This window comes from Protopterus annectens, chromosome 8.part1, assembly GCF_019279795.1.
Source record: "Protopterus annectens isolate FY-2018-M chromosome 8.part1, PAN1.0, whole genome shotgun sequence".
NCBI classification, from domain to species: domain Eukaryota; kingdom Metazoa; phylum Chordata; order Ceratodontiformes; family Protopteridae; genus Protopterus; species Protopterus annectens.
The window spans coordinates 395,214,524-395,238,185 of record NC_056742.1 but is presented as its reverse complement, the minus strand read 5'-3'; the positions used below and the strand labels follow the sequence as shown (position 1 = coordinate 395,238,185).

The following is a 23,662-nucleotide window of genomic DNA, read 5'->3' as shown; positions in this document are numbered from 1 at the left end:
ATGCCTTGCAACCTGGTACAGTTTCTGTGTCCAATCTACTGGCATATGTTCCTGAACCTGGTCGAGTGCCACAGATGGCCCTGTCCTTTGCTTTCCCAGGTAACCCATGCTAGGCAACTGAGCACTGGCCGGCCAGTAGCTGCTGCTAGGCTTCATGGCAGGCACATACTGGCCAATAGAGGCATATAACACCAATCCTGCCATAAGCATTTAGTTACTGTTTCATGGTACTGGCCATTCTTTTTGGACTTCAATCTGTAATCATTTGCCCACAATACAAATTAGAAAATAAAGTCCCCTGTCAGATGCTGGCTAAACACTTGACAGTAAGTTAGTTTTACTACTGAAACATTCTGTTGAGCGCTTACAGCCAGTACTCCAGTCAGTATTCATGTGAGGCAATGCATGCTAAATGCACCCCAGGTAAAGGGGGAAGATGATGAAACAAACAAAAAATGATTGTAGTAGTTGGTCTTGTGGGTGTACTCCGCTTCTCTAAAACATGACAGAGTCCTATCAGTCTTGTTAATGTGCACCTTGTCACGTCTAGTGCCAAGTGACAGTACTTGAAGGTACAAACAAACAATCGGGCTGCAGAAAAAGGTCTGATGCTTCTTTGTCCTTAAGTATTGTGTAAACATTGCAGCCATTTACTTATTTTATACACTGTTGTTCTATTTGACATGAAGTGGGAGTCGATTCCAAAGTTGTGGTAAGCTCTGTGAGACCAGTCTGTCCCTCCCTCAGGTTCTATTAATGTCACCTACCAGGTTACGTTCTTTAAAGCAAGTAACGGGTACTATTTCATTGGTGGATAAGCAGCAATTCCAATAAAGCAGGGTCAAAGATTGCTTTCTATGGAATGCATATATCATCTCTGAGTAGTCTGCCTGAGACAGAATAAAGTTGACAGTGAGTTCAGATGATCCACAGATGACAAAAACCTTCAATTTTCATGTGAACAACCTTTGTGGTCACATGAATTCGTGCATTTGCTTGGTTAGGTACATACCAAAAGGGGCATTGTACCCAATTATTGACCTGGTGAGGGAAGACTACATTGCAGATATAACTTGTTTTTTTTCTGGATGCAGTGTCCTTACTTATGAGATGAGCAATATAGAATGTGCTTCTTACCGTGGTGGACTCAAGGTGATCAAAGGTTAAGGTTGCTGAGCGTACTTGGGGTGTTACTGATGTGGTAGCACGAACTTAACACTAAATGAAATGGATGATGATACATTTTTTTGCATTGAGTTTATGAACATGACTTTGGCACCAATCATTTGTTTGTGTTAAACCCTCATGTAGGGTGTTTGCATTGTTTGGAGATTCATTGACCGCATCCAATTTCCAGTCATAAACAAAGTTTGTCATCCACAGATCCTTTAGTTTTAGCTTGTACTTTGCAGCAGTAAATTCCAAAAGTTCCCTGGACTCATTGTTGTGGAACACCACTGGTTGCAGGTCTGCTGTTGGCGGTGCATTCCCTTATTTTGTAACTAACTATATCTTTGATGATAAGGTTCATGAAGATGCTCTCTCCATTGCCTTGTAGATAATGCTAATCTAGGTGTTAAGTATATCGCTCGTTGAGTCAGTGGAAGCACCACCTTTGTGCAAGGGGGATAACTGTGGCTATTTTCCATTCATTTGTGACGCAGCCTGTGCTTTTACTATGATTGAAAAGAGTACCCAGTGGTGTTGCTAATTCATTTTTGAGCTCATGTTGGGTGCAACCAGGGATATTGGGTCCCATAGATGTTTGCTTTTTCTTTTGTAACCTTGCTGACATTGTGTATGACCTGCTCTTTACAGATGTAAGGTAGAGGACAGCATTTTGGGGCTGTCATGGGGTACTTGTGGTGGGGGCAGGGAATGAAGTTTTCACAGAGCCTGTCGGCTAATAGGTTAGCTCTGTCCACAGGCAAAGAATATGTGGAATCATTAACTATCAGTTTGACACAAGTCTGGGCCTTTCCTTTTAGGTTAGAGATGTAACTAAAGAATAACTTAAGGTTGTCCTTAGTTGAGGAAGCTAATTTTGATTCATACTTTGCCTTTGAGGACTTTGAAAGACATCTTATTTGCTTGTGTAAACTGTGGAGGGAGTGTTTCCAGTTTAGGGCTTACTTCCTCTTACTGTTGTACTGCAATTTCTTCCTCCTATTGTAAAGTCTGTTAATGGCAGTAGTCCACCAGGCAGTCTACTCTTTCTTGAGGGTCTTGTTTTGGTCCTATAAGGTATGGCCGATTTAATGCAGGTTATGCAGGTGTTTGTATACAGCCTTAGTATAAGACTTGGCATAGTTACCGGTCCCATCTGAGGGAGGAGGTGCAGTAAAGCTAATTATCCCCTATTGTAAGAGCTTATAGTCTGTTTTGGAGAAGTTGTTTAGTTTAGTTGCTGTGGGGGGGGGGGCAGGGATGATACTTAGGAATGCAGGTGGACTGTGGTCTCACCTTCAGTAACCACATCACCACAACAGTCAGGAAATGGCACACCTCATTACCTCATTACTAAGGGCTTTTCATCCAGAAAAAAGGAGGTCATTGTCCCACTGTTACTCATCCCTCATTAGACCCATTATAGAGTACAACGCCCTGTTTGGTATGTACCTCACAAGATATCTGCAACAGCTGGAAAGGCCGCAGAAATACCTCACTAAAAGAATCACAGGCCTAAAACCGATGCCCTATGCTGACCGTCTAAAAAAATTCCAGCTATAATCTGTGGCATATAGTCTACTCTATCTCTGCTTAACATACAAGGCCATGTCAAACCCTGAGCTGTTGGACATGTTCCATTTAAAGAAATCCCAATCCCTCAGAGCCACACGCTCCAGGGATCTAAACCTTTTCATCACAATGAACAAAACATGCTGGAGGGATAGGTTCCTGACCCAGAGACTCCCCATACTCTGGAATTGACTGCCCATACATGTCAAGCAGAGTGCCTCCTTGGCCGTCTTCAAAAGAAACCTTGAAGATTGGATGGGAGATAGGAAATTCACCCCGGGGATCACGTCAGTCTCCCAGCTAGACAGGGGTCCAGGGAAGTAAATATTGTGGGAAGAAATACCCAAGGAATTATGGCTGTGCTTGTATAGGCCCTAGGGCCGATAGCCTAGTACCAATGTGCCATATAGAAGGACTGTCTGACCACAGTGGCAATGTGGTGGTCGAAGGTGAGGTTGCTGTTAACCTGTGTTCCCAGATCTCTTATAATGCCTTCTGTGTTCAGTGGATTACCATTGATGTGGTAGTTCATGGGAACTGGGTTTTTCCCAAAGGGGGTGACTACACATTTTTTGGCATTGCCCTTAAGGCCGTGGGTCTGACACTAGTCGTTGGTCTCCGTGAGGCCTTTCTGTAGGATATCAACATCACATGGGGAGTTAATAATAGCTCCCAACTTGCAGTAGTCTGTGAACTTTGTCAACCAGAGTCCCTTCGTGTTAACATGGACGTTAGAGACGTAGATGCCAAACAGGACCGAACCCTGTAGGACTCCACTCGTGACTGGTCGGCAGTCTGACTTGGAGTCAGCTACTTTCACACTGTGGGTTCTACCTGAGAGCAAGTTTGCAACACACCTGGTGATATAGGGGTTGATGCCTAGCTTAGTGAGTTTTTCTTTGATTCCTGAGTGGGGAATGGCATCAAAGGCCTTGGCCAGATCAAGGTAGGCTATATGAACCACCTTGCTTTCATCCACAGCTCTGGTGATTGACTCAAAGAAGTTGACCAAGTTGAGCAGGCATGATCTACCCTTCACAAAATCAAACTGTGTGGGATGCAGAGTTTGGAGATTCCCTATATCCTTGTTTATTAGGTCCATGATGATGCGTTCCATAGTTTTGCATTTTAACAGTCAGATTATAGCGTAATCAATGAAACTGAAATTAATATACATGTTAGATAAGCTGATCTTATTCCATAACATAATTGAGAATATGCAGAAAGACAGGAGTGGTTCAAAGAAAAATTTTTGATGCAGGGCAAGGACTTGCATATTGCTTAATAGTTAGCTGTTGAATTTGAGAATATCATTGTAAGTTCAAGAAATGCATTACTTATATGCGTAATGCAAGTGATACTTTATTTCCTACAATGTTCAGTAAGCACCCCAACAAAAAAGAAAAAAAATTCACTGCATGGACTGTAGAATACAGTGAGATTTCAGTACATTCTTTTACTGTGCCAGTATCATGGTCACGTTTGCAAATTAATGTTTTAATGTAATTTAAAAAATGTGGAGACGAGTAGAATGTCAGAAAATTACCAAAACCGCATGTCACAAGACAGCTGTTCGTCTGAAAGAAATGGGCACGCAAAAAATGACCTGTATACATAAATAGGGTTAAATCAAAAGTCACTAGTAATAAAACACACTGAAATAATCAAGAATTTTCTGAAAATTGCTTGCAAAAATTACATTGAAAGTGTTTTATAAGTAAATACTTCTACTGCTGGCAAACTGATTAAATGCATAATTTTTACTGCAGGCAGAGGGGAAGAAATTAATATCGGAAGTCCCTTCCTTTCAATTCTGAGCTGACCATTGCAGTGACAGTTTTAACACATTTGCAGTAGTGAGGGGCCTGTCAATTCATGTTGGACTACAAAAGAACAACTAGAACAAAGGCCTCCAATTTAGCTTTTTTTCTGCCTGCAACTGATAACTTCAAAGTATAGTGTAAACAAGCCCTGAGCAAAGCATAAATGAGGGTAATTAGCAACAGAAAAGAAGCAGCCCTGTTACAGAAGGAATACAAAATGACGGTGAGTCACACATTTCCCACTATATGTCAATGGCATGGGAATTCACAGTTACTTCCTTATGTCTGGCATGAGTCATAGAAAGAAGACTTGAAATGCTTTTTGGGAAAGAGAAAGGTTTGAAGGAGAAGAAGATCACGTTGATATATCAAGCCCCATCAGTAGCCATGTTGTGGTAAACAGGCTAAAATTACAAATATAGCACTTAGCGTGATTTTGAGGTGTTAAAATAGGTCTGGAAACAAAGACTGAAAAATACATATTTTTTAGTTACAGGGTGGAGTTTTCCTTTAAGGACAGAGAGAGAAAGAATCAAGGCATTTTGCAATTGTTTTCAGAACTGACAACATCACCAACACTTCCTTGCTCTATATGTAAGTTTATTTTAGAACTGTGCTTGCTCTTAGATATAGATAGAAAATAGTAAGTCTAGTTGTTTTCTGTATTGATGTCAGAACTTTTCTACTGTATTATTTTAAGCTTTTCTATGTAATCTCTGAACTCTTGACTAGCACTGTGTAGTATTGTCTTGTGTTCTCATTATTATTAAATATTTTTAAACCTTTCAACTGTGGCTGTTTTATGTAAAGATAATTTAAGCTGTAGAGTACATTGCATGTATGTAGTGATACTGTCCAATCTACTCCAAATAAGCATTGCTGTTCGTCACACTTACAATTTGGTACTACCGTATAGTCTGGGCAGAAGGGGCATAGCTAGAGCACCTGTGCCAGCCTTCCCCAGGAGTGTCTGTGTTATTGTATGTAACTCCTATCTCGGTATGTGTGTGTCAGCTACTTGGGCAGGGATCTCTGTGTGCTTTTAAGGGAAATTGTACTTTACTGTGTGTGTGTGTTTGTCATCTGTGTGTGTGTGTGTGTGTGTTTGTTATCCTTCCCAATGTGGATGCCCTCACTGATGTTAGTGGTGAGGATTGAGGCTCCTTGATTGCTGGGCCAGTGCACGGTCATCGCAACAAGTCTTGGATGTTCTTTTTCACTCTCTATGGCAAGATCCCAAAGTTCAAGATTTTATCCCTCCAAGCCTTGTTACCACTCATTTCTCCCACCCTCATGATATTGTTAGACTCGAAAAAAATAGGTGCTCGCATTCCGGTTTGCAAAAATTTCAGACTTTAAGATTTTATGTATCTGGCTTAGATTCTCTGTCTTACCCTTTGTAAATCCCCTTGGTACAGTAGAAAGGCCAAACTGTTTGGCTCTAGTAAGTACATACTGCAGACTCCTCGGCATTCCCATCTGTCCATATTTGGATGATTGTCTTATTTTTGCAGACTCTGTCTCAGTTGTCAGGAGTCTCTGACAACAGTCAGGAAAAACTCACTCTGGGGTTTCAAGTGTACTTACAGAAGTCATCTCTAACTCCTTCCCACATAATTGATTGTCTAGGGTGTTTTCTTGATATTTCCATAGTAAGGGATGTTCTTCCTCTGAATAAAGCAGAATTGCACAAAGAACTTCCTTAACTTTTCCAACCAGAATCTGACTTCTCTTCTGGGGTTTCTCAAGATTCCTTGTTTCGTGGTTCATAGGTAAGTACTAGGCTATCTGCCCAAGGGCATTTATAAGCCTAGCCAGAATGTGTTGGCTTTCGCCACCCCCTTAGATTAGTTCCCTGTGCCTCTGTCCAGCAGAGCTATTAGTTCCTGCGCCACTGTCCAGCAGAGCCGTTGCAGTGCATCCACCCATCAAGGTTTCTCTTGAAGAGTGTTAGTGAGGGGCTCTGCCTGATATATATTGGAATCCTGTTCCAAAGCATGGAGAGTCTCTGGGATAGAAATCTGTCCCTCCAGCATGTCCTATTTATCGTTGTGGTGAGGTTTATATCTCTAGAGCTTGTGGCTGTCCGGGATTTGTTTTTTTTTAGGTGGAGCATGTCCATCAATTCTGGGTTGGACATGGCCTTGTATGTCAGGCAGAGATCATCTCTGAGTAAGAGGTATGCAACCGAGTACAGCTGAAGTTTCTTGAGTCGGGCTGCATAGGGCATCTGTTTGAGGCTAATAATCCTCTTGGTGAGGTACTTTTGTGGTCTTTCCAGCTGTTGCAGGTGTCTTGTAAGGTACATCCCAAATGGGGCGTTGTATTCTATGATGGGTCTAATGAGTAGAGAGGCACAATAACATCTTTTGTTCTAGATGCTACCCTTTTGTGATTAGGTGGGCCACATAGAAGGATTTTCTAACCACCTTGGCAATATGATTATCAAAGGAGAGATTACTATCTACTTGGGTCCCCAGATCCCTTATTACATTTTCTGTATTTAGGGGACTACCATCTATGTGGTAGTTCGCGGGTACTTTGTTTTTTCCAAAGAGGATGACTATGCACTTTTTGGCATTTAGCTTGAGGCCATGATTTTGACACCAGTTATCTGTCTCAGTGAGACCCATCTGGAGGGTGTCTGTATCAGCCGGAGAATCAATTATGGCCCCTCGTTTGCAGTCTGCGTAATTGGTCAGCCATAGTCCTCCTATGCTTGCCTGTACCTCTGAGAAGTATATACCGAACAGGAGGGGTCCTAGGACTGAGCCCTGGGGGACACCACTTGTAACCAGTTTAGAGTCGGACATAGAGCCTGCAACTCTCACCATGTGGGATCTATCCATGAGCCAGTTGGCAACCCATCTTGTGATGTAGGGGTTTATGTTCAAGCTGGTGAGCTTGTCTATAATACTATAATGGGGAATGGTGTCGAAAGCCTTTGCGAGGTCTAGGTAGGCTGTGTGGACCTCCTTTCTTTCATCTAATGCCTTGGTAACCATCTCAAAGAAGTCCACCAGGTTTAGGCGGCATGATCTGCCCTTAAAGCCAAACTGGGTAGGGTCCAAGGTTTGGAGGTTCCCAATGTCTCTGTTAATGAGTTCCATGATGATGCGTTCCATAGCCTTGCAGACCAGGGTAGTCAGGCTTATAGGGCGATAGTTCCCAGGGTCTGTTGTGGCTCCACCTTTGTGGAGCGGGATAACTGTTGCTGTGCGCCACTCTGTGAGTACATAGCCTGTAGAGAGGCTGAGTTTGAACAGTGTGTTTAGGTGAGGGGTTAGTTCATTTTGGAGCTCTTGTAAGACAAAACCTAGGACACCGTCTAGTCCTGTTGAAGCTGTGTTTTTGGCTTTGGATAGGGCTGTTTTAACCTGTGTGTCTGTGATTGACGGGGCCCTACATTCTTCTGGTATGGTTATGGGCCCTTTAGGGGGTGAAGTTTGCACTAAACCTGTCTGCCAGAATGTTGGCAATATCAGGCGGTTCAGTGTATTTTGTGCCATTCTGCACCAACTCAGAGCAGATCAGAGAGTTTCCACTTAGGTTCTTGACATAGCTAAAGAACGCTTTGTGGTTCTCTTTGGAGTCATTGACTAAATTTTTCTTTCGAAACTAGCCTTGGATGATTTAATGAGGGATCATAGTTTCTTGCGGATACTGATCAGGGTAGTCTTTCCTTCTTGGGATTTTACTCTCTTCTGTACTAGTTTCCTCCTTCCGTTGTATAGCTTGTTTATGGCAGGTGTCCACCAGATTGGTTTCCTTTTCTTGGAGGAGTGATTCTTGGTTTTACTTTGGATAGCACGATCCATGCATGCCTGCAGATGCTCATAGAGTGCCTTTGTAAAGGTTTCAGCAGCTTGGACAGCATTGTCCTTTAGCATGGGGCTGTGAACCTTTACACCTCGGTCTTAAGTAACGTGAAGTTTGCTTTTGAAAAGTTTTTCACGGTGGTTTCCTTGATTGGGGGTGGGGGCAGAATGTGGATATCCAAAGTGATTAGTCTATGGTCTGATCTAACCAGCGAGGGGTTGACCGCCGGTATGGAACACTAGTCACCCATGTTGGTGATGACCAGTCTCTCTCGTTATCATGATTCCCTTGGCCAGACTTCACATGCGAAAAGATCTGAAGTACCTCAGTTCAGCCTGGTATCAGTACTAACACCCTCTTTCTTTCAAATTCCAGTACTTTGGGTTTGTCAGAAGGAGTTATGGGAGTTACTGTAATGGGTTATTTCTCAATCCAGTTCTCTGCTTCTCCCTTCATCTTTTTTAGTCTGTCCCAGAAGATTTTTCAGGCTTTGCTTGCAAAGCTGTGTCAAAAGGAGTGAAGGTACACATCTATGGAACAAGCAGGACAGGTAAAAGCTCATAAATATCAAGATGATGGCAGTGATAAATGCTTTGAAAGCTTTACATTTCTAATCTCCCGGACCTCTACAAGTAACAGATGCATCACAGTGATGTAGTGCGCAAACAAATAGGAGGTTGCCATATATTGCCCCCTGTGCAGACTTGCTATGATAGCCTGGAAGGTAGCAACTCAGCTCAGTATGGAAGTTTCATGCAATCCATCAGAGCAGAACATCATGGTAGACGAGCTAATCAGGACCAAGACAAGCCCTCACAAATGGAAAGTAACTGCATCCAGATAGTTTTGTAGGAGTTGATCCATCTGTGGGAAACACCTGAAATAGATTTTGTCTGCCTCCTTTAAAAGCAGATACCTTTGTTCATTCTGCTTCAGAATACCTCGCAAGTAGACCTGGAAAACAAATGCTTTCTCATTCCCATTGATGGAAATGTTCCTGTATGCCTTACCATTTCAACTTATATCCAGGGTTCTTCTACAGATCCAGAAGCACTCTCCAAAGATAATTGTGGTGACTCCGTGTTGGGCATTTGAATTTGGCCAAGGGCAATTATGACAGGCATCCTCATGGGCTGGATTTACTCGCACAAGACATGGGTTGTTTGATGCACCCTAATCTGGAAAGGCTTCAATAAACTGCCTAGATGATAGTTTGGATTGCTTTTGTGCACCTTTTTTTCCCCTGAGGATGTGCAGCAGGTACTAAACAAGGCTAAGAATCCTGATAGTAGAAAATCATAAATGATTAAGAGGGAAAGATAGAAGCAGGACCCTTTTAAGGCCTGAAAGCTCTTTGCTAGGTTTGTGAATAGTTTTCCTTTGGCATTTCTTATTGCTCTATCAAGGTTTATCTTTTGGCCATTTCTGTCTGTCTGCCCTTAGATTTTCTCTTTTTGTACTTTATTGGGCAAACACTTTTTGAAAGAGGTTTGTGTATTCATCCACCTGGAAAACAGGTGGCACCTCCTTGGGATCTTAACTTTGTTTCTGACAAAGTGGCACTTTTTCCCCTTTTGAACCAGTTCATCAGGTGGCTGATTTGAGGTTATTAACTTGGAAAACAGTTTTGTGTGTTGCTGTGATTCCTGCTCGAAGAACATCTGAGTTACAAGCTTTTAGGTTTGACTCACTGTATCTCATTTTCCACAAAGAGCGTCTTTGTGAAGACATGAGAAAGCCTAAAGTGCTTTCAGAGTTTACTTTGAGTCAAACCAGTAATCTCCCTGTATTCCCTCCAAACCTCAAAAATAAGGGAGAAAGTGTCCTGCTTACTCTGGATGCCCACAGGCAGCTGGAATACTACTAGGACAGAGCAAAATCCCTCAAAAAGGCCAATCAATTGTTTGTTTCCCATGACAGTAAGAGGAAAAAAAAATGATAACCAGTGTCAAATCACACAATTTCTAGATGATTGTCTTGTGTTGTTTTTCTGTTATGCTCACCATAATAAGTCACTTCCTGGCTGAGTCAATATTCACTCTACTCGGCCTTTGGTTTCTTCAGTGTCTTTTTGGAAAGTGGCGAAATCTAGAAGTATTCTAGAAAAAGCAAAGTTGTCCTTTGTTCATACTTTTACAAAGCATTACAAACTGGATTATTTTTCTAAGTCCAGAACTGCTTTTAATAGTACTGTTCTCCAAGGGCTCCTGGATTCTTAATTGTGTTCTTCCCTACATAATTCTAAGATGTGGTAACCTACCCATATAGCTTAGCCTTCTGCAGTATTAATCTAATCTTGAATATAGTGCAGTTACATAAGTAAACTTACCATAACAGTGCATGTTCTAGTAGATCACTGTTGCAGTAGTTGTCCCCTCCCTCCATCCCCATTTTCTTTTGGGAGGTTATTTCCAGGATGTGTGTACTCCTTGTATATATGTTTAGACATGTTTTTTTTTTTTTCCTTTTTCTTGAATTTTGCTTTCATGGCTGTATCCTCCCTTCTTGTGGTAAGAAAGCTCAGAAAGCTTTTGTGCTCTAACCACTTTTATGTGACTCTGCTCAACATCAAATAGTTAGAGCTCATGGAAGTTATGCTGAAGTTTTGAACTCTGATTAATGGTCATATCCTTGGCAGGATGTAACCCATGTAGCTTAGACTACTTCAGCAGTGCTCTAGTGATCTCTAATTTTATGTACTTTGCAGTGTTAATGACGGAGCAGTTATTTTCACAGAGCTGTAGGTTACAGAGAGCATAGTGTGATTTTCCAAGTTGTGAAAGGTGCTACTAAGCAGATTTAAGGATATAGTTGATCCTCTTACACTAGCTCCGGGATAATCATCTCTGAATTATTTTTTTCAAAATACCCTAGAGATCATATGGTGCACCTCTGGTGTAGGAACCTGTGCTTACTTTCCTGTCTTAGAATTTGTACCTTAGGATAGATAACCATCTGAGTGAAAGCATACTCTGTTTTCATTTTTAATTTTCCGAACTGCTTATGTTCATGTTGATCACTGCTGCAGTAGCCTTAGCTTATATGGGTGACATCCTACCAAGGATGTAATAGCCGGCCAGCTTCCAAAGCTTCAGGGCATCGTCCACGTACCCAAACTGTCAGGCAGCCCGAGCTGAGCTGAGTAAAAACAAGTCTGGGTGCCAAGCCTCTTAGAGCTTTACTGCCACAGAAGAGTATGCTTCCCTGTGGCTTTTGAGGACTGACATCTTACACTGTTCCTTTGCTGGGCATGTAAGTTCCCTTTGGGGAGAAACTTCCATTCAGTTATCTTTGTTGATTATTAATACTTTCTTCTTCAGGAAAGTTAAATGTGTTTATGATGAGACTGTGTTGTATTTTTAAATGAGAGCAGTCTTTTTTCCCTGTCAGTTTTAAGTGTTTAAAAAATATTTAAACTTTTTTTTCTGCAGAGAAACTGTGTTTATTTTACTTTTTGATACTGGCAAAGTGTTTTAAAGTTCTTTTTACTGTATTTTTGTGTGATAGAAGTGACTTTTAAAGACTTTACATTTTTACTGTGTTGTGCTGCATGTCTTTCCTAGGAAAGCGGCATAATTTTCAGCTTACCATACAGCAAACACTCTGTTCGTGGTTGGTCCTTCTTCCAGCCACAAAAAGAAAAAGTTAGGCTAACAGCCTTTGCCAGCACAGCAGGCTAACAGTTTGCCTCAGCCACACGTGGGTGACTCTGCTGTCGCCTTTAGTTGTACCTCAGACCACTTATCTTTTACCCTGGATCCCTCTGGTGTAGCACCTACAGCCTCTCTGGACTGGGGATTAGCCATTTGATCTGCGGTTGTTTGGGCCGTCCTTTTAGTGGAACAAGGGAGAGACATTCTTCTTGGTCCTGAAAAAGGGAACCGGGAAGACTTCCCCGTTTTGGCAGAATATTGTGCCCGTCCTTGTTGAAGCTGCTGCTACTGTTTATAACATTGTTGGCACCATTTTTTCCTGACAAAAAGAAGCAGAAAACCTATCTACTCCTCTTCAAATTTCCTTGGATAGGAATAGTTTATTTGGTCTGACTCTGGTTTTCAGGCTTTTGATCTGTCTTGTATGTTGTTTTCAGGTAAAATAAAGGCTCCTTCTTTTCCTGAAGAGATTCAAGATTCTGAATTTGGACAGGAAGGTGATGGGCAGATGCAGGTTTTCTCCTCAGTTTTTGGATTCAGGCTCAGTTTCTGATTCTGCCCTTGGGGTTCCTTCCTATTTATTTTTTGTGAGGTCCTGTTTCTTTGAGACTGCAGATTGTCAGTGTTTTCAGTGGTAGTAGACTGAGGTTTCTCATTCCCCCAGAAAATTTTATGAGCTGTTGCTGAAGGAATTTCCTATACCTTTAGTTCTTCCACTTCTGTCAGTCATCGCAAATGGCTTAGACTTTGTTTGGGGAGCAGTTTCAGGAGGGTTGATACTGCAATGTGTGTGGGACACCTAGGACAGATGCAAGCACATAAATGTAAACGAGATCCTTGTCTTGATCAAGGCACCCAATTCTTTGAAGCATCTTTGGTCCCCCGGACCTCTGCAAGTTGTTTCAGACAATAACAGTTGTGTAGTACATCTGCAAGCGGGGGATACCAGGTTGTACCCCCTTAGCAGACTACCCATGTTAGTTTGGGACGTAGCTTCACAGCACAGTCTCACCCTTCATTCCATCAGAACAATATTGTGTGTCAGACAAACCGGACAAACTAGTTCTGGGGTCTTCTAAGATTTGATCCATCTATGGGGAGCTCCTCTAACAGACCCATTTGTTGTCCTCTCTAAATAATCAGCTGGCAAGATTCTGTTCCAGGACTCAATGCAAGAAGGCCTGGAAGAACTTTGCCTTTTATTTTTCTTTGACATTAATGTTCCTGTATGCTTTTCCATCCTTTCCTGTGATATGAAAAAAAGAAAAAGTACACCACTCAGTTAAGGTTGAAGTAAATGTGGCAGTCAAATCCAAAACAGTAACAAAATATCCTCCCAAATATGGCTTTAAATTGCTATATGTAGAAGTAACTTTATTAAAACAGAAGGTAAGCGCATTCGCAGAGTAACCTCTGCTTCATCAGACTATGACGGAACACAAAGTCAAGGTACTATTTAAAATAAAAACTCAACCAATCACAGGTAGTTCAGCAATCATGTGATGACATTAATAAAGAAAACCCTCCCAATCAATAAAAGCAGCCTACTGTTTAAAGACCTAGCAATAAAAACATTCCCATCATCAATTATAAAGATTTGTTAAACTTATTCCAAACACAGTAGTAAATCATAAAGAACAACACGCAACGTCCTAAGTACACAGTCAGTAGTGAGGGATATGGGCACCCAGGTTGATAACCTGGCTTTTGACCACCATGTTGCTTCCGTTCTATGGAAAGCTTTCTACATGGTCCACCTCATAAGTAAGGGTATCTTATCCAGGGACAAAGAGGTCATAACATCTCTGTATTTTTCCCTTATAAGGCCAGTTATTGAGTACAGTGCCCCCTTAGACATGTAACTCGCAAAGCATATGCAGCATCTGGAGGGACCACAGAGATTACTCACCAGGAGAATCCAGGGCCTCAAACATCTACCCTACACAGATAGGCTAAAAGACCTATCTCTCTACTCCGTTTCATACAGACTCCTCAGAGGTGACCTCTGTCTGGCATACAAAGCAGTCTCAGACCTCACCTTGATGGGAGTGCTGCATATCCATAAGTCAAGCTGCACTCGAGCATCTTGTACACGCGACCTCAACCTGGTCTGTGATATCAATAGGAGTTGGTAGGACAGATTTGTGTCCCCGAGACTTCCCCATCTGTGGAATAGTCTCCCTCTCCACATCAAGCAGAGAGCACCTCATTATCCCTTTTTAAGTGCAACCTAGATAACTGGGTGGGAAACAGAAAATACACCCCTGGGATTCCACCTGTGTCCCTGCTGGGCAGGGACTTTGGGTGCTGACTTGTCTAAACATGAGCTAAACTCTTGGCTAGACTTATAAGGACCTCAGGGACAATTGATCCTATATGTTGCTTTAAACCTGAACATAAACATAGATAAATGCATTAAATGTAGAAGCAGAAAGAATATCCGAAACTTGCTTGAATGTACAGGTGTAACAAAAATAAAAAACTAAAAAATGCCATGCAGAAGCTCTGCACACTCACCAAAATCAGCATCACAAAAATTTAGACCTAAATTAAAACTAGATATGCAGTTGTATGCATGCAGCAAAGAAAAAAAAAAACAATATTCTAATGGAAAACTGAGATATAAACAAAAGCTGCATAAAGGTTCTTGTATAGCAAATAAAGAGAGAACACTACACATCAGTTTAAACCAGGAACAAAACAGAAAAATAAAATTTTATGTATCAAGACCTGTCAGCGTCGCAATGGTCTTTTCATTAAAACAGGTTTAAGGAAGACCCTCTCATTTAAACCTGGTTCAACATATGCTTTCAGCAGTAAACCTGCATAAAGGTTCTTGTATAGCAAATAAAAAGAGAACACTACACATCAGTTTAAACCAGGAACAAAACAGAAAAATAAAATTTTATGTATCAAGACCTGTCAGCGTCGCAATGGTCTTTTCATTAAAACAGGTTTAAGGAAGACCCTCTCATTTAAACCTGGTTCAACATATGCTTTCAGCAGTAAAATCCATCTCTGTTCACATACTTTGGTTCTGTTCTTATCATCTTATCAAATTGCAACTTATTAACTGGAACACAAAAAAACTTGAAATAATGGCTAGTTCCTTTCAACATAGCGTGCTTGGCTAAAGCACTAGTGTTTTTACATCTGGCTATGTCATTCAGGTGCTCCAGAATCCTATCCTTAACCTGTTGGTCTTCCCAATATAGAAGGCACTGCATGTGCAACAGGTAGCAAAATTTACAAGGTCTTTGCTTTTGCAATCGATGTAAAAGTCTAAATTGATGGTGACACCAGAAATATTGTGTAAATGAGGTACATGTAAAGATGTAATCACATTTACTCTTACAAAAACTGGCCTTTCAAGATATTCTGCATAACATGACATGGATGCATGCTACTAGGTAACAGAGTGTTCTTTTTTCAGGGTTTCTTGTATGTACATGTTGAAATATCACGTCAGTCTTGTCTGCATACAGCGATATCTAAGAGATCCAAAGATTCTCTAGAAACCGCATGGCTAAACCTCAAAAAATCAGTTGTGTTGTATAGAAAGTAAACAAATGCCTTACACTCTTGTTCATTATCTTTCCACACAATAAATATGTCATCCACAAAACGCCTATAAAATCCAATAGAGGAAAAAATGTATTACCATTCAAGACCAGACTATTTTCCCAGTTTGCAAGGACCAAGTTGGCATAACTGTTAGTACATGCAGTGCCCATAGCAACACCAGTTTTCTGTAGATAAAAGTTGTTCTCAAAAATAAAGGCATTATTCTCAAGTATAATCTCAAAGAACGCAATAATTCAGCCTTAGTGGTAGAAAAATCAGTATGTGAAATAAGAAACTGCCCAACATTATCAACTCCAGCATCATTAGGAATAACAGTGAACAATGAATTCACATCAAGCGTGACAAAAAGAAAAGCATCATCATGCAAATTCGATTCAGCCCAGACATAAAGTCTTCCAAAAAGCTTTTGGTATCTTTCAACACTGTGGTAACACTACCTAGAACAGGTCTAAGTGTTTTCTCCATATAAATGGATAAGGGCTCAGTGACCCATCCTCTACCAGAGAGGATAGGTCTCATAGGTGGCTTCTCAAGATTCTTATGAATTTTAGGGAGCCCGTATAAAATAGGGATAACAGGATTATCAACAGTAAAATAGTCAAAAAAACTCTTGAGTAATCAATCCTGTCATAAACAGGTCGTAGACTAAAAACTGGACTCTTATTAATAAAACCATCTACCCTATATCTAGCAATATTAATATAAGTAGTAAAGTCAGTTAACATAGTAGATGTCTGATCCAGATCGAGATCTCTATCTAAGACAGCCATGCCTCCTTCCTTATCTGCGGGGCATAAAATGTTCTTTTTTTTTTCTGTTGTGTTCCTTGTTCAAACTGATGTGTAGTGATGTTCATCGTGTTTCACTGTTGCAGTCATTACACTTGGGTTATCCTGCTGGCAGGCTACCCGCAGTCGGCCTGAATTCCAAAGTCTTGGTCCGTCATCGGTTGCTGTCGCCTCTTCCCTGACGTCAGTGTGCCAGGGGTATAAAAGATGCAGCCAACACCATTTTCTTCAGTCTTTCTTGCTGCGCAGTGCCCGAAGCAAAAACAGTTTGCGAGTGCCGGTCGGCTGACTCCTGAGATTTTCGAATTCGAATTTCAGATCCGAAGTCTTCATTAAAGCTAAGTACCCCGTTGGGGAAACTTTTTTCTTGCTCCAGACCAATGTCAGAAAAAGTTAACAATTGTTTTTCTTGTGGGAAGCAAATACCTCATAAGGATTTTCACTCTTACTGTATTCCTTGCCTAGGCCCTGACCACGACATTGCTTGTTGTCGGTTTTGTGCTAGATTTAACCAACACACTATTAAGCGTCTGTACGATTTTGCCTTTCATTACTTTGGCCGCAGATTCAATTATACAATGTCGGTGGAACAGCCGACGACTGGAGTTTATAAAAAACGCAAGGATAAAGACAAGGACAGACATCCGAGGTTCAAAACCGACGATGAGACTTCCTCTAAGGTAGTCGAGGTTCGCCAGTTCTCAGTGAGGTGCTTTCGCAGCCCGTGACACCCGCTAACTCAGAGCCACAGGCCGCTTCCGACTCCCATATGGAGCCGACTGGGCCTCTGGAAACTATTGGATCCTCGGAAACTATTCTCTCAGAAGGGTCCGGAGCCGCTGTGCAGGCATCGGCTTCTGAGGGTGTTTTCAGACCTACACAGTTATATGTAAAGCCGTCTTCAGCTTCAAAGCCAAAGACTAAAGCAGCTCTAAAGACAAAGAAACAAGTACAGCATTCTCCAGGACAGACTTCCATGCCTAAAAAACATGCTCAAAATGGCCGAAGACCTTATTACTTTGATCAGGGGTTCCCATCCCCCTCCTGATAAGAGGCCTAGGCAAGAGACAGAATATGAATCTTCAGATCAGGTTTCCATTTCCTCTGATTCCTCCTCTGATCAGGAATACTCTCTTCCTCCCTATGAGGATTCTGATGCTGAAGAATCCTCCGGAGGATTACTCTTTTGGGGAAACCCTGCATAATGTGAGGGAGCACTTTCATTGGGAGAGCCAGGATTATTCAGAATCCAAGAAAAGGCTCAGAGATTTTCTTTTACTTCCTCAGCACAGGCCCCTTGCCATTCCCCCTGTTCTGGATATTGTAGATGATGCTTTTTCAGAGTCCGGCCTGTCTCCAGACTCTATACACCCTGCACCCGTTAAGCCAGACAAGGTACTACAGGGTTCCAGATTCACATAAATTTCTATATAAAAACCCTGCTGCTGTCCCAGAAACTCTATCTCAGGGTCCCAAAGGGGTCGAGGCTTCCACTGCAAAAAACCCTGTTCCCTCTGATAGGGATTCTAGAGCACTGGACAGATGGGGGAAAAAAGTTTACACTTCTGCTACCTTGGGCTTTAAATCGTCAAGTTTCATATGCTTAAATATCAGCAATACATAATGTCACTGTTAAAACAGAAAATGTTGACAAATTCTGAATGTGCTGAAAACAAGGAAATGCAGGATTTATTGCATGCAGCTGAACAGGTGGGAAAACATACTTTGCAATGTGGTTTTGATTCTTTGGAGGCCTCTTGTAGGGCCGCTGTAACGGGTTCTGTGATTAGGAGGCATGTTTGGTTAAAGGAACAAAATCTGCCTGATCATGTTAAAGCAAAATTATTAGATGCTCTATTACAGCATGATACTTTGTTTGGTGTTAAGGCAGAAGAGGTGTTGAAGAAAATGGAGGATAAAGTGAAATCTATGCAGACAGTTAAGGATTTCTTACAGGTACAGCCACCCAGATTTAGCAGGAACTGACCTTCAAAAAATTGGTCCTTTCCAGTGTCAGGCCACAAAGAGGCAGATACAGGCGCCCTAGAGGCAGATCCCAGCCCCAAGGCTCATACAGGCCTAAACAATGGGGTGCTTCTACCTCCAAAAGCGGAGAAGACAAATCTCAACCTTATAGGAAACAGTCCCAATGACTTTCCTCTACCAGTACCAAGCACTTATCTTTTGGACACTCCCTTAGGGGGAAAACTAGCATTTTTTTCACAAAACAGGCACAAGATCACCCAGGACAAATGGGTCTTGAATATAGTGTCTCAGGGTTACAGGTTCCACTTTCACACCCAAAAGGCATGCCAGATCTGCCACACAATCAATGGGCAGAGGCACAAAAGCAAGTTTCATCCCTCATGGCCATGAGGGCCATTCAATGAGTACCTCTACAGGAACAGGGGCAAGGATTTTACTCTCAACTTTTCTTGGTACCCAGAAAGGACAAAGCCTGGAGACCAATACTGGACCTGTCTATTCTAAACACTTTTCTGGACGTTCCAAAATTCAAAATGTTGACTCTGCAGCAGCTTCTGCCCATGCTGGGCAAGAAGGCTTGGCTTGTAACCTTGGACCTAAAAGAGGCATACCTGCATGTCCCAATTGGACAGTCTTGCAGAAGATACCTCAGATTCATAGCTGGCTCAATGCACTACCAATTCTCTGCACTGCCCTTTGGCTTATCTACTGCGCCCAGGGTCTTCACAAAATGCCTGGCACCAGTAATTGCTTTTTGCAGACAAAGAGGAATTCAAATATATCCCTACTTGGACGACTGCCTTATTCAAGCAGAGAACAAGGACATCCTACTAAAGCATCTGGCATTTGTAAAAAGATTGCTAATTTGCCTAGGGTACACAGTAAACGAAAAGAAATCAAAGCTAGTACCCTCTCAAGAGGTAATATTTCTGGGTGCAAGCTTAAATACAACTGCCCAGATGGCTTATCTCACGCCAGACAAACAAAGGCAACTGACTTCTTATTTTGACATGTTGGCAACAAAAACCCAGTTATCTGCAAGAAAAATTCTGCAGGCTTTGGGCTTCATGGCATCCTGCATTCTGTTAATTCCATATGCAAGACTGCATATGAGGAAACTACAATGGTACCTAAAAAGTGTTTGGACTCAACATTGCCACAGCCTGGAAAAACTAATTACCCTCATTCCCTGCCTGCAACAGGAGTTTCGATGGTGGGTACAGGCCTGTCACCACAACAAGGGACAGCCTTTCACTTTACCCACTGCCAGGCAGACAATAACAACAGATGCATCAGATTATGCCTGGAGGGCCCACATGGCAGGAAAATGTATTCAGGGCACATGGCCCACAAGCCAAATGCATCTTCATATCAATCTAAAAGAAATGCTGGCTGTCCAGAATGCCCTGACAGCTTTCAAGGATCTGCTTCATCCAGGACAACTGCTAATAAAGACGGACAATGCTACAGTCATGTGGTACATAAACAAGCAGGGAGGCACGCATTCCTACCCCCTCTGCAGACAAGCCATAATTTTGTGGAACACAGCATTGACTTTTCAAGTACAACTACAAGCACAATTCCTGCTAGGAAAGACAAATACTCTGGCAGACGAACTAAGCAGAAACCTCATGGATCCTCACGAGTGGAAACTAGATCCACAAATCTTCAGCATGATAACAAGGAAATGGGGATGCCCAGACACAGATCTATTTGCCTCCCCTCACAACTGCCAACTGCAGAGATTTTGTACAAGGACTTATTACAAGCTAGCATGGAAAGTGGATGCTCTATCATTCAGCTGGAAAAACCTTACAGTATATGCCTTTCCTCCACTACCTCTCCTCCACAAGGTACTCCTAAAGGTCAGACAAGAGAAGCCAAAAATGATCTTGATTGCCCCAGACTGGCCACCCAGCACTGGTACCCAATCCTAAAGAGCTTGTCTCAAGGCCCAGCCTGGACATTACCTCAAATTCCTCATTTACTGACCCAACAAAGCAATCAAATACTGCACAGCCAACTCAGAACCCTAAATCTGGCTGCATGGCAGATAATGTAACCATTCAGAACACACCTGTTTCCAAATCAGTTAGGGATGTTATTCTGGAGGCCAGGAGGCCCAGCACCAGAAAATCATATGCAGAAAAGTGGAAAATATTCTGTGCTTGGAACCAGGCACAAGGAATTGACATGCTTGTACCAAATATTCCTTAGATTTTACAATACCTAACTGAGATACTGGACAAAGGCCTATCCTTTTCATCTATTAAGATCCATGCCTCTGCCATTTCAGCTCATTACAATACGGACCCACCTATTTTTTCACATCCACTACTAAGGCAGTACCTCAGAGGGGCCAAAAACATAAGACCCCCAAGAAGAGCACCAATACCTGCATGGGACCTCAACTTTGTCTTGGAAAAACTCACACTGCCTCCTTTTGAGCCAGCCAATACAGCTGAGATAAAATTCTTATCATGGAAAACAGCTCTTCTTCAGCAAGAAGAGTCTCAGAGTTACAGGCTCTAATGGCGGTTGAACCTTACATAATTTTCCATCCGGACAGGGTTTCTCTGAGGACAAACCCAACATTTATGCCTAAGGTAGTGTCCAGTGTGGCTCTTAATCAAACAATTCACTTGCCTACCTTTTATCCAAACCCACAGAATAAGGGGGAGAGACTACTACATTCTTTGGACATGCACAGACAGCTATGCTTCTTCTTGGACAAAACTAAAGCTTTCAGAAAGTCTGAGCAACTCTTAGTGGCATTTGCTGCAGGATCTCGAGGAAAAGCTATCTCAAAGCAGACTATTTCCAAATGGATAGCCCACTGCATTCGTTTCTGCTATTCTCAACATGGCAAATCAGTGTCTAATGGCATCAGGCCACACTCAACCAGAGCAGCAGCCTTCCTCAGTGGAGTACCAACCAGGGACATTTTGGAGGCTGCAACTTGGACTTCAGTACACACTTTTACAAAGCACTACCACTTACCTCTTTACTCTAAATCCAGAGCAGGTTTCGCCACTGCAGTTCTCCAGGGCCTCATAGCCTCTCCTAATTCTATTTAGGCCCAACCACCCAACCTCAGCTTTGGGATTCAACCCAAGTTTAATGACTGCAACAGTGAAACACGATGAACATAGTACAGTTGTGTACCTACTTTAAATGCAGATGTTCGAGTGTATTCACTGTTGCAGTCCAGGTTACCCACCCACCCTCCCCCTTTCTTTGCTGGGTCTTATCTGTACTTCTCTATTCTATACAACCTATGTGGTGTATTTGCTTGTAGATGAAGATTGTTTTATTTTAGTGCATGCTCTTTTATTGGCATAATTTCTTAGCCTACCCTTTGGGGGGCACATGACATCTGGGGCAAGAAAAACTGAAGAAAATGGCGTCAGCTGCATCTTTTATACCCCTGGCGCACTGACGTCAGGGAAGAGGCGACAGCAACCGACGCTGGACCAAGACTTTGGAATTCAGGCCGACTGCGGGTAGCCTGCCAGCAGGATAACCCAAGTGTAATGACTGCAACAGTGAATACACCCGAACATCTGCATTTATGGTAGGTACACAACTGTACTTTCTCTCTCTATTTGTTGTACAAGAACTTTTATGCAGCTTTTGTTTCTACCTCAGTTTTTCATTAGAATATTATTTTTTTCTTTGCTGCATGTATACAGTTGCATGTCTAGTTTTTTTAGTGCGTGTGCAGAGCTTATGTATGGTATTTTAGTTTTTTTTTATTTTTGTTACACCTGTACATTCAAACAAGTTCCTGATATTCTTTCTGCTTGTACATTTAATGCATTTATCAATGTTCATGATCAGGTTTGAAGCAGTATATAGAGTGCTCAATATTTTTTTGATTTATTACTGTGGAATAAGTTTAACAAATCTTTATATTTGATGATGAGAATATTGTTTTTATTGCTATGTCTTTAACATATGGTAGGCTGCTTTTATTGATTGGGAGGGGGGTTTATTAATGTCATCACATGATTGCTGAACTTTGTGATTGGTTGAGTTTTTTTTTATTTTAAATAGTACCTTGACTTTGTGTTCTGTCATGGTCTAATGAAGTAGAGGTTAATCTGCGAAAGCGCTTACCTTCTGTTTTAAAAGTTACTTGTGTATATATAGCTGTGTTTGGGGGGGAGTTTTTGTTACTGCTTTTCTCTGATATCCAGGGTACTTCAGAAAATTCAAAAGGTATCCCCCAAGGTCACTGAGATGGGTCCTGTTCTGACCCAGGGAGAAGTGTTTTTCCATTCTTTTGGAAATGTTCAGGGCAGTTATATCACAAGCTGCTATGAATGGATCTACTTCCACAAGATCAGGGGTGTTTGATACACCCCTGACCCCAGTCAGCTTCAAGTAACTGCTTGTATTACAGTGTCTTAATTTCTTTTAGGCACTTGTTACTGAGGATGTGCCGCAGGTACTAATGGAAGCAAGAAAGCCTGCACCTAGAAAATCGTATATTAGCAAGTGAAAAAAGTTTTCTAGTGGGTGCCAACAACAGCATAACCAGCCCCCATTTAGGGCTAGTTCTTCTATAGTTTTACAATATCTGTGTGAGTTGCTATCCTATGGCCTTTCTCACTCCTCTATCAAGGTTCATTCATTGGTCATCTCATCTTGTTTGACCATGGATCCTCCTCTTTTAAGGCTTTCTCATGTCAAAATGCTTTTGAAAGGGATTTTACTCGAGGCCTCCAAGAAAACAAGTGGCCACTCCTTGGGATTTTAATTTTGTGTTAAAGAAGCTAGTACTTGCTCCATTTGAACCAGTTAGTCTGGCTGAGTTTTGAGGTTCTTAACATGGAAAACCATTTTACTGATTGCTGTGACCTCTGCAAGAAGAGTATCTGAGTTGCAAGCTCTTACTGTGAGTCAGTCCTGTCTCACTTTCTAAAGAGGCAGGATTTCTTTGGGAACTAATCTATCTTTTTTGCCAAAAGTGGTATCTGAGTTTACTTTAAACCAGACTGTCCATTTCTGCATTTTCTTTATTGATCTTGAAAATGAGGGAGAAAGGATACTGCATACCTTGTATGTCCACTGACATCTCTGGTACTGTCTTAACTGAACTAAACCTTTCAGATCTTTATATTTGTTCTTTTCTTGTGAAGGTAAGAAGGGACAACCTGTTTCAGTACAGGAGTGATAATACATAATTTGCAAATGGTTGTCTAATACGGTTAACTTTTGTTATACTCGACATAATAAAAGTATTCGGGCAGAGTCAAGGCCCAAT

General features: G+C 41.8%; 1 protein-coding gene across 1 annotated transcript in view; it reads left to right on the top strand.

The window, feature by feature from the left end:
• N4BP1 (NEDD4 binding protein 1) overlaps window positions 1–23,662 on the top strand; it is a 679,137-nt gene that overhangs the window by 313,386 nt on the left and 342,089 nt on the right. The window contains exon 7 of the mRNA XM_044081613.1: window positions 12,472–12,531. Within this exon, the coding sequence (XP_043937548.1) occupies window positions 12,472–12,531 (60 nt within the window). The remainder of the gene's footprint in view (window positions 1–12,471; window positions 12,532–23,662) is intronic.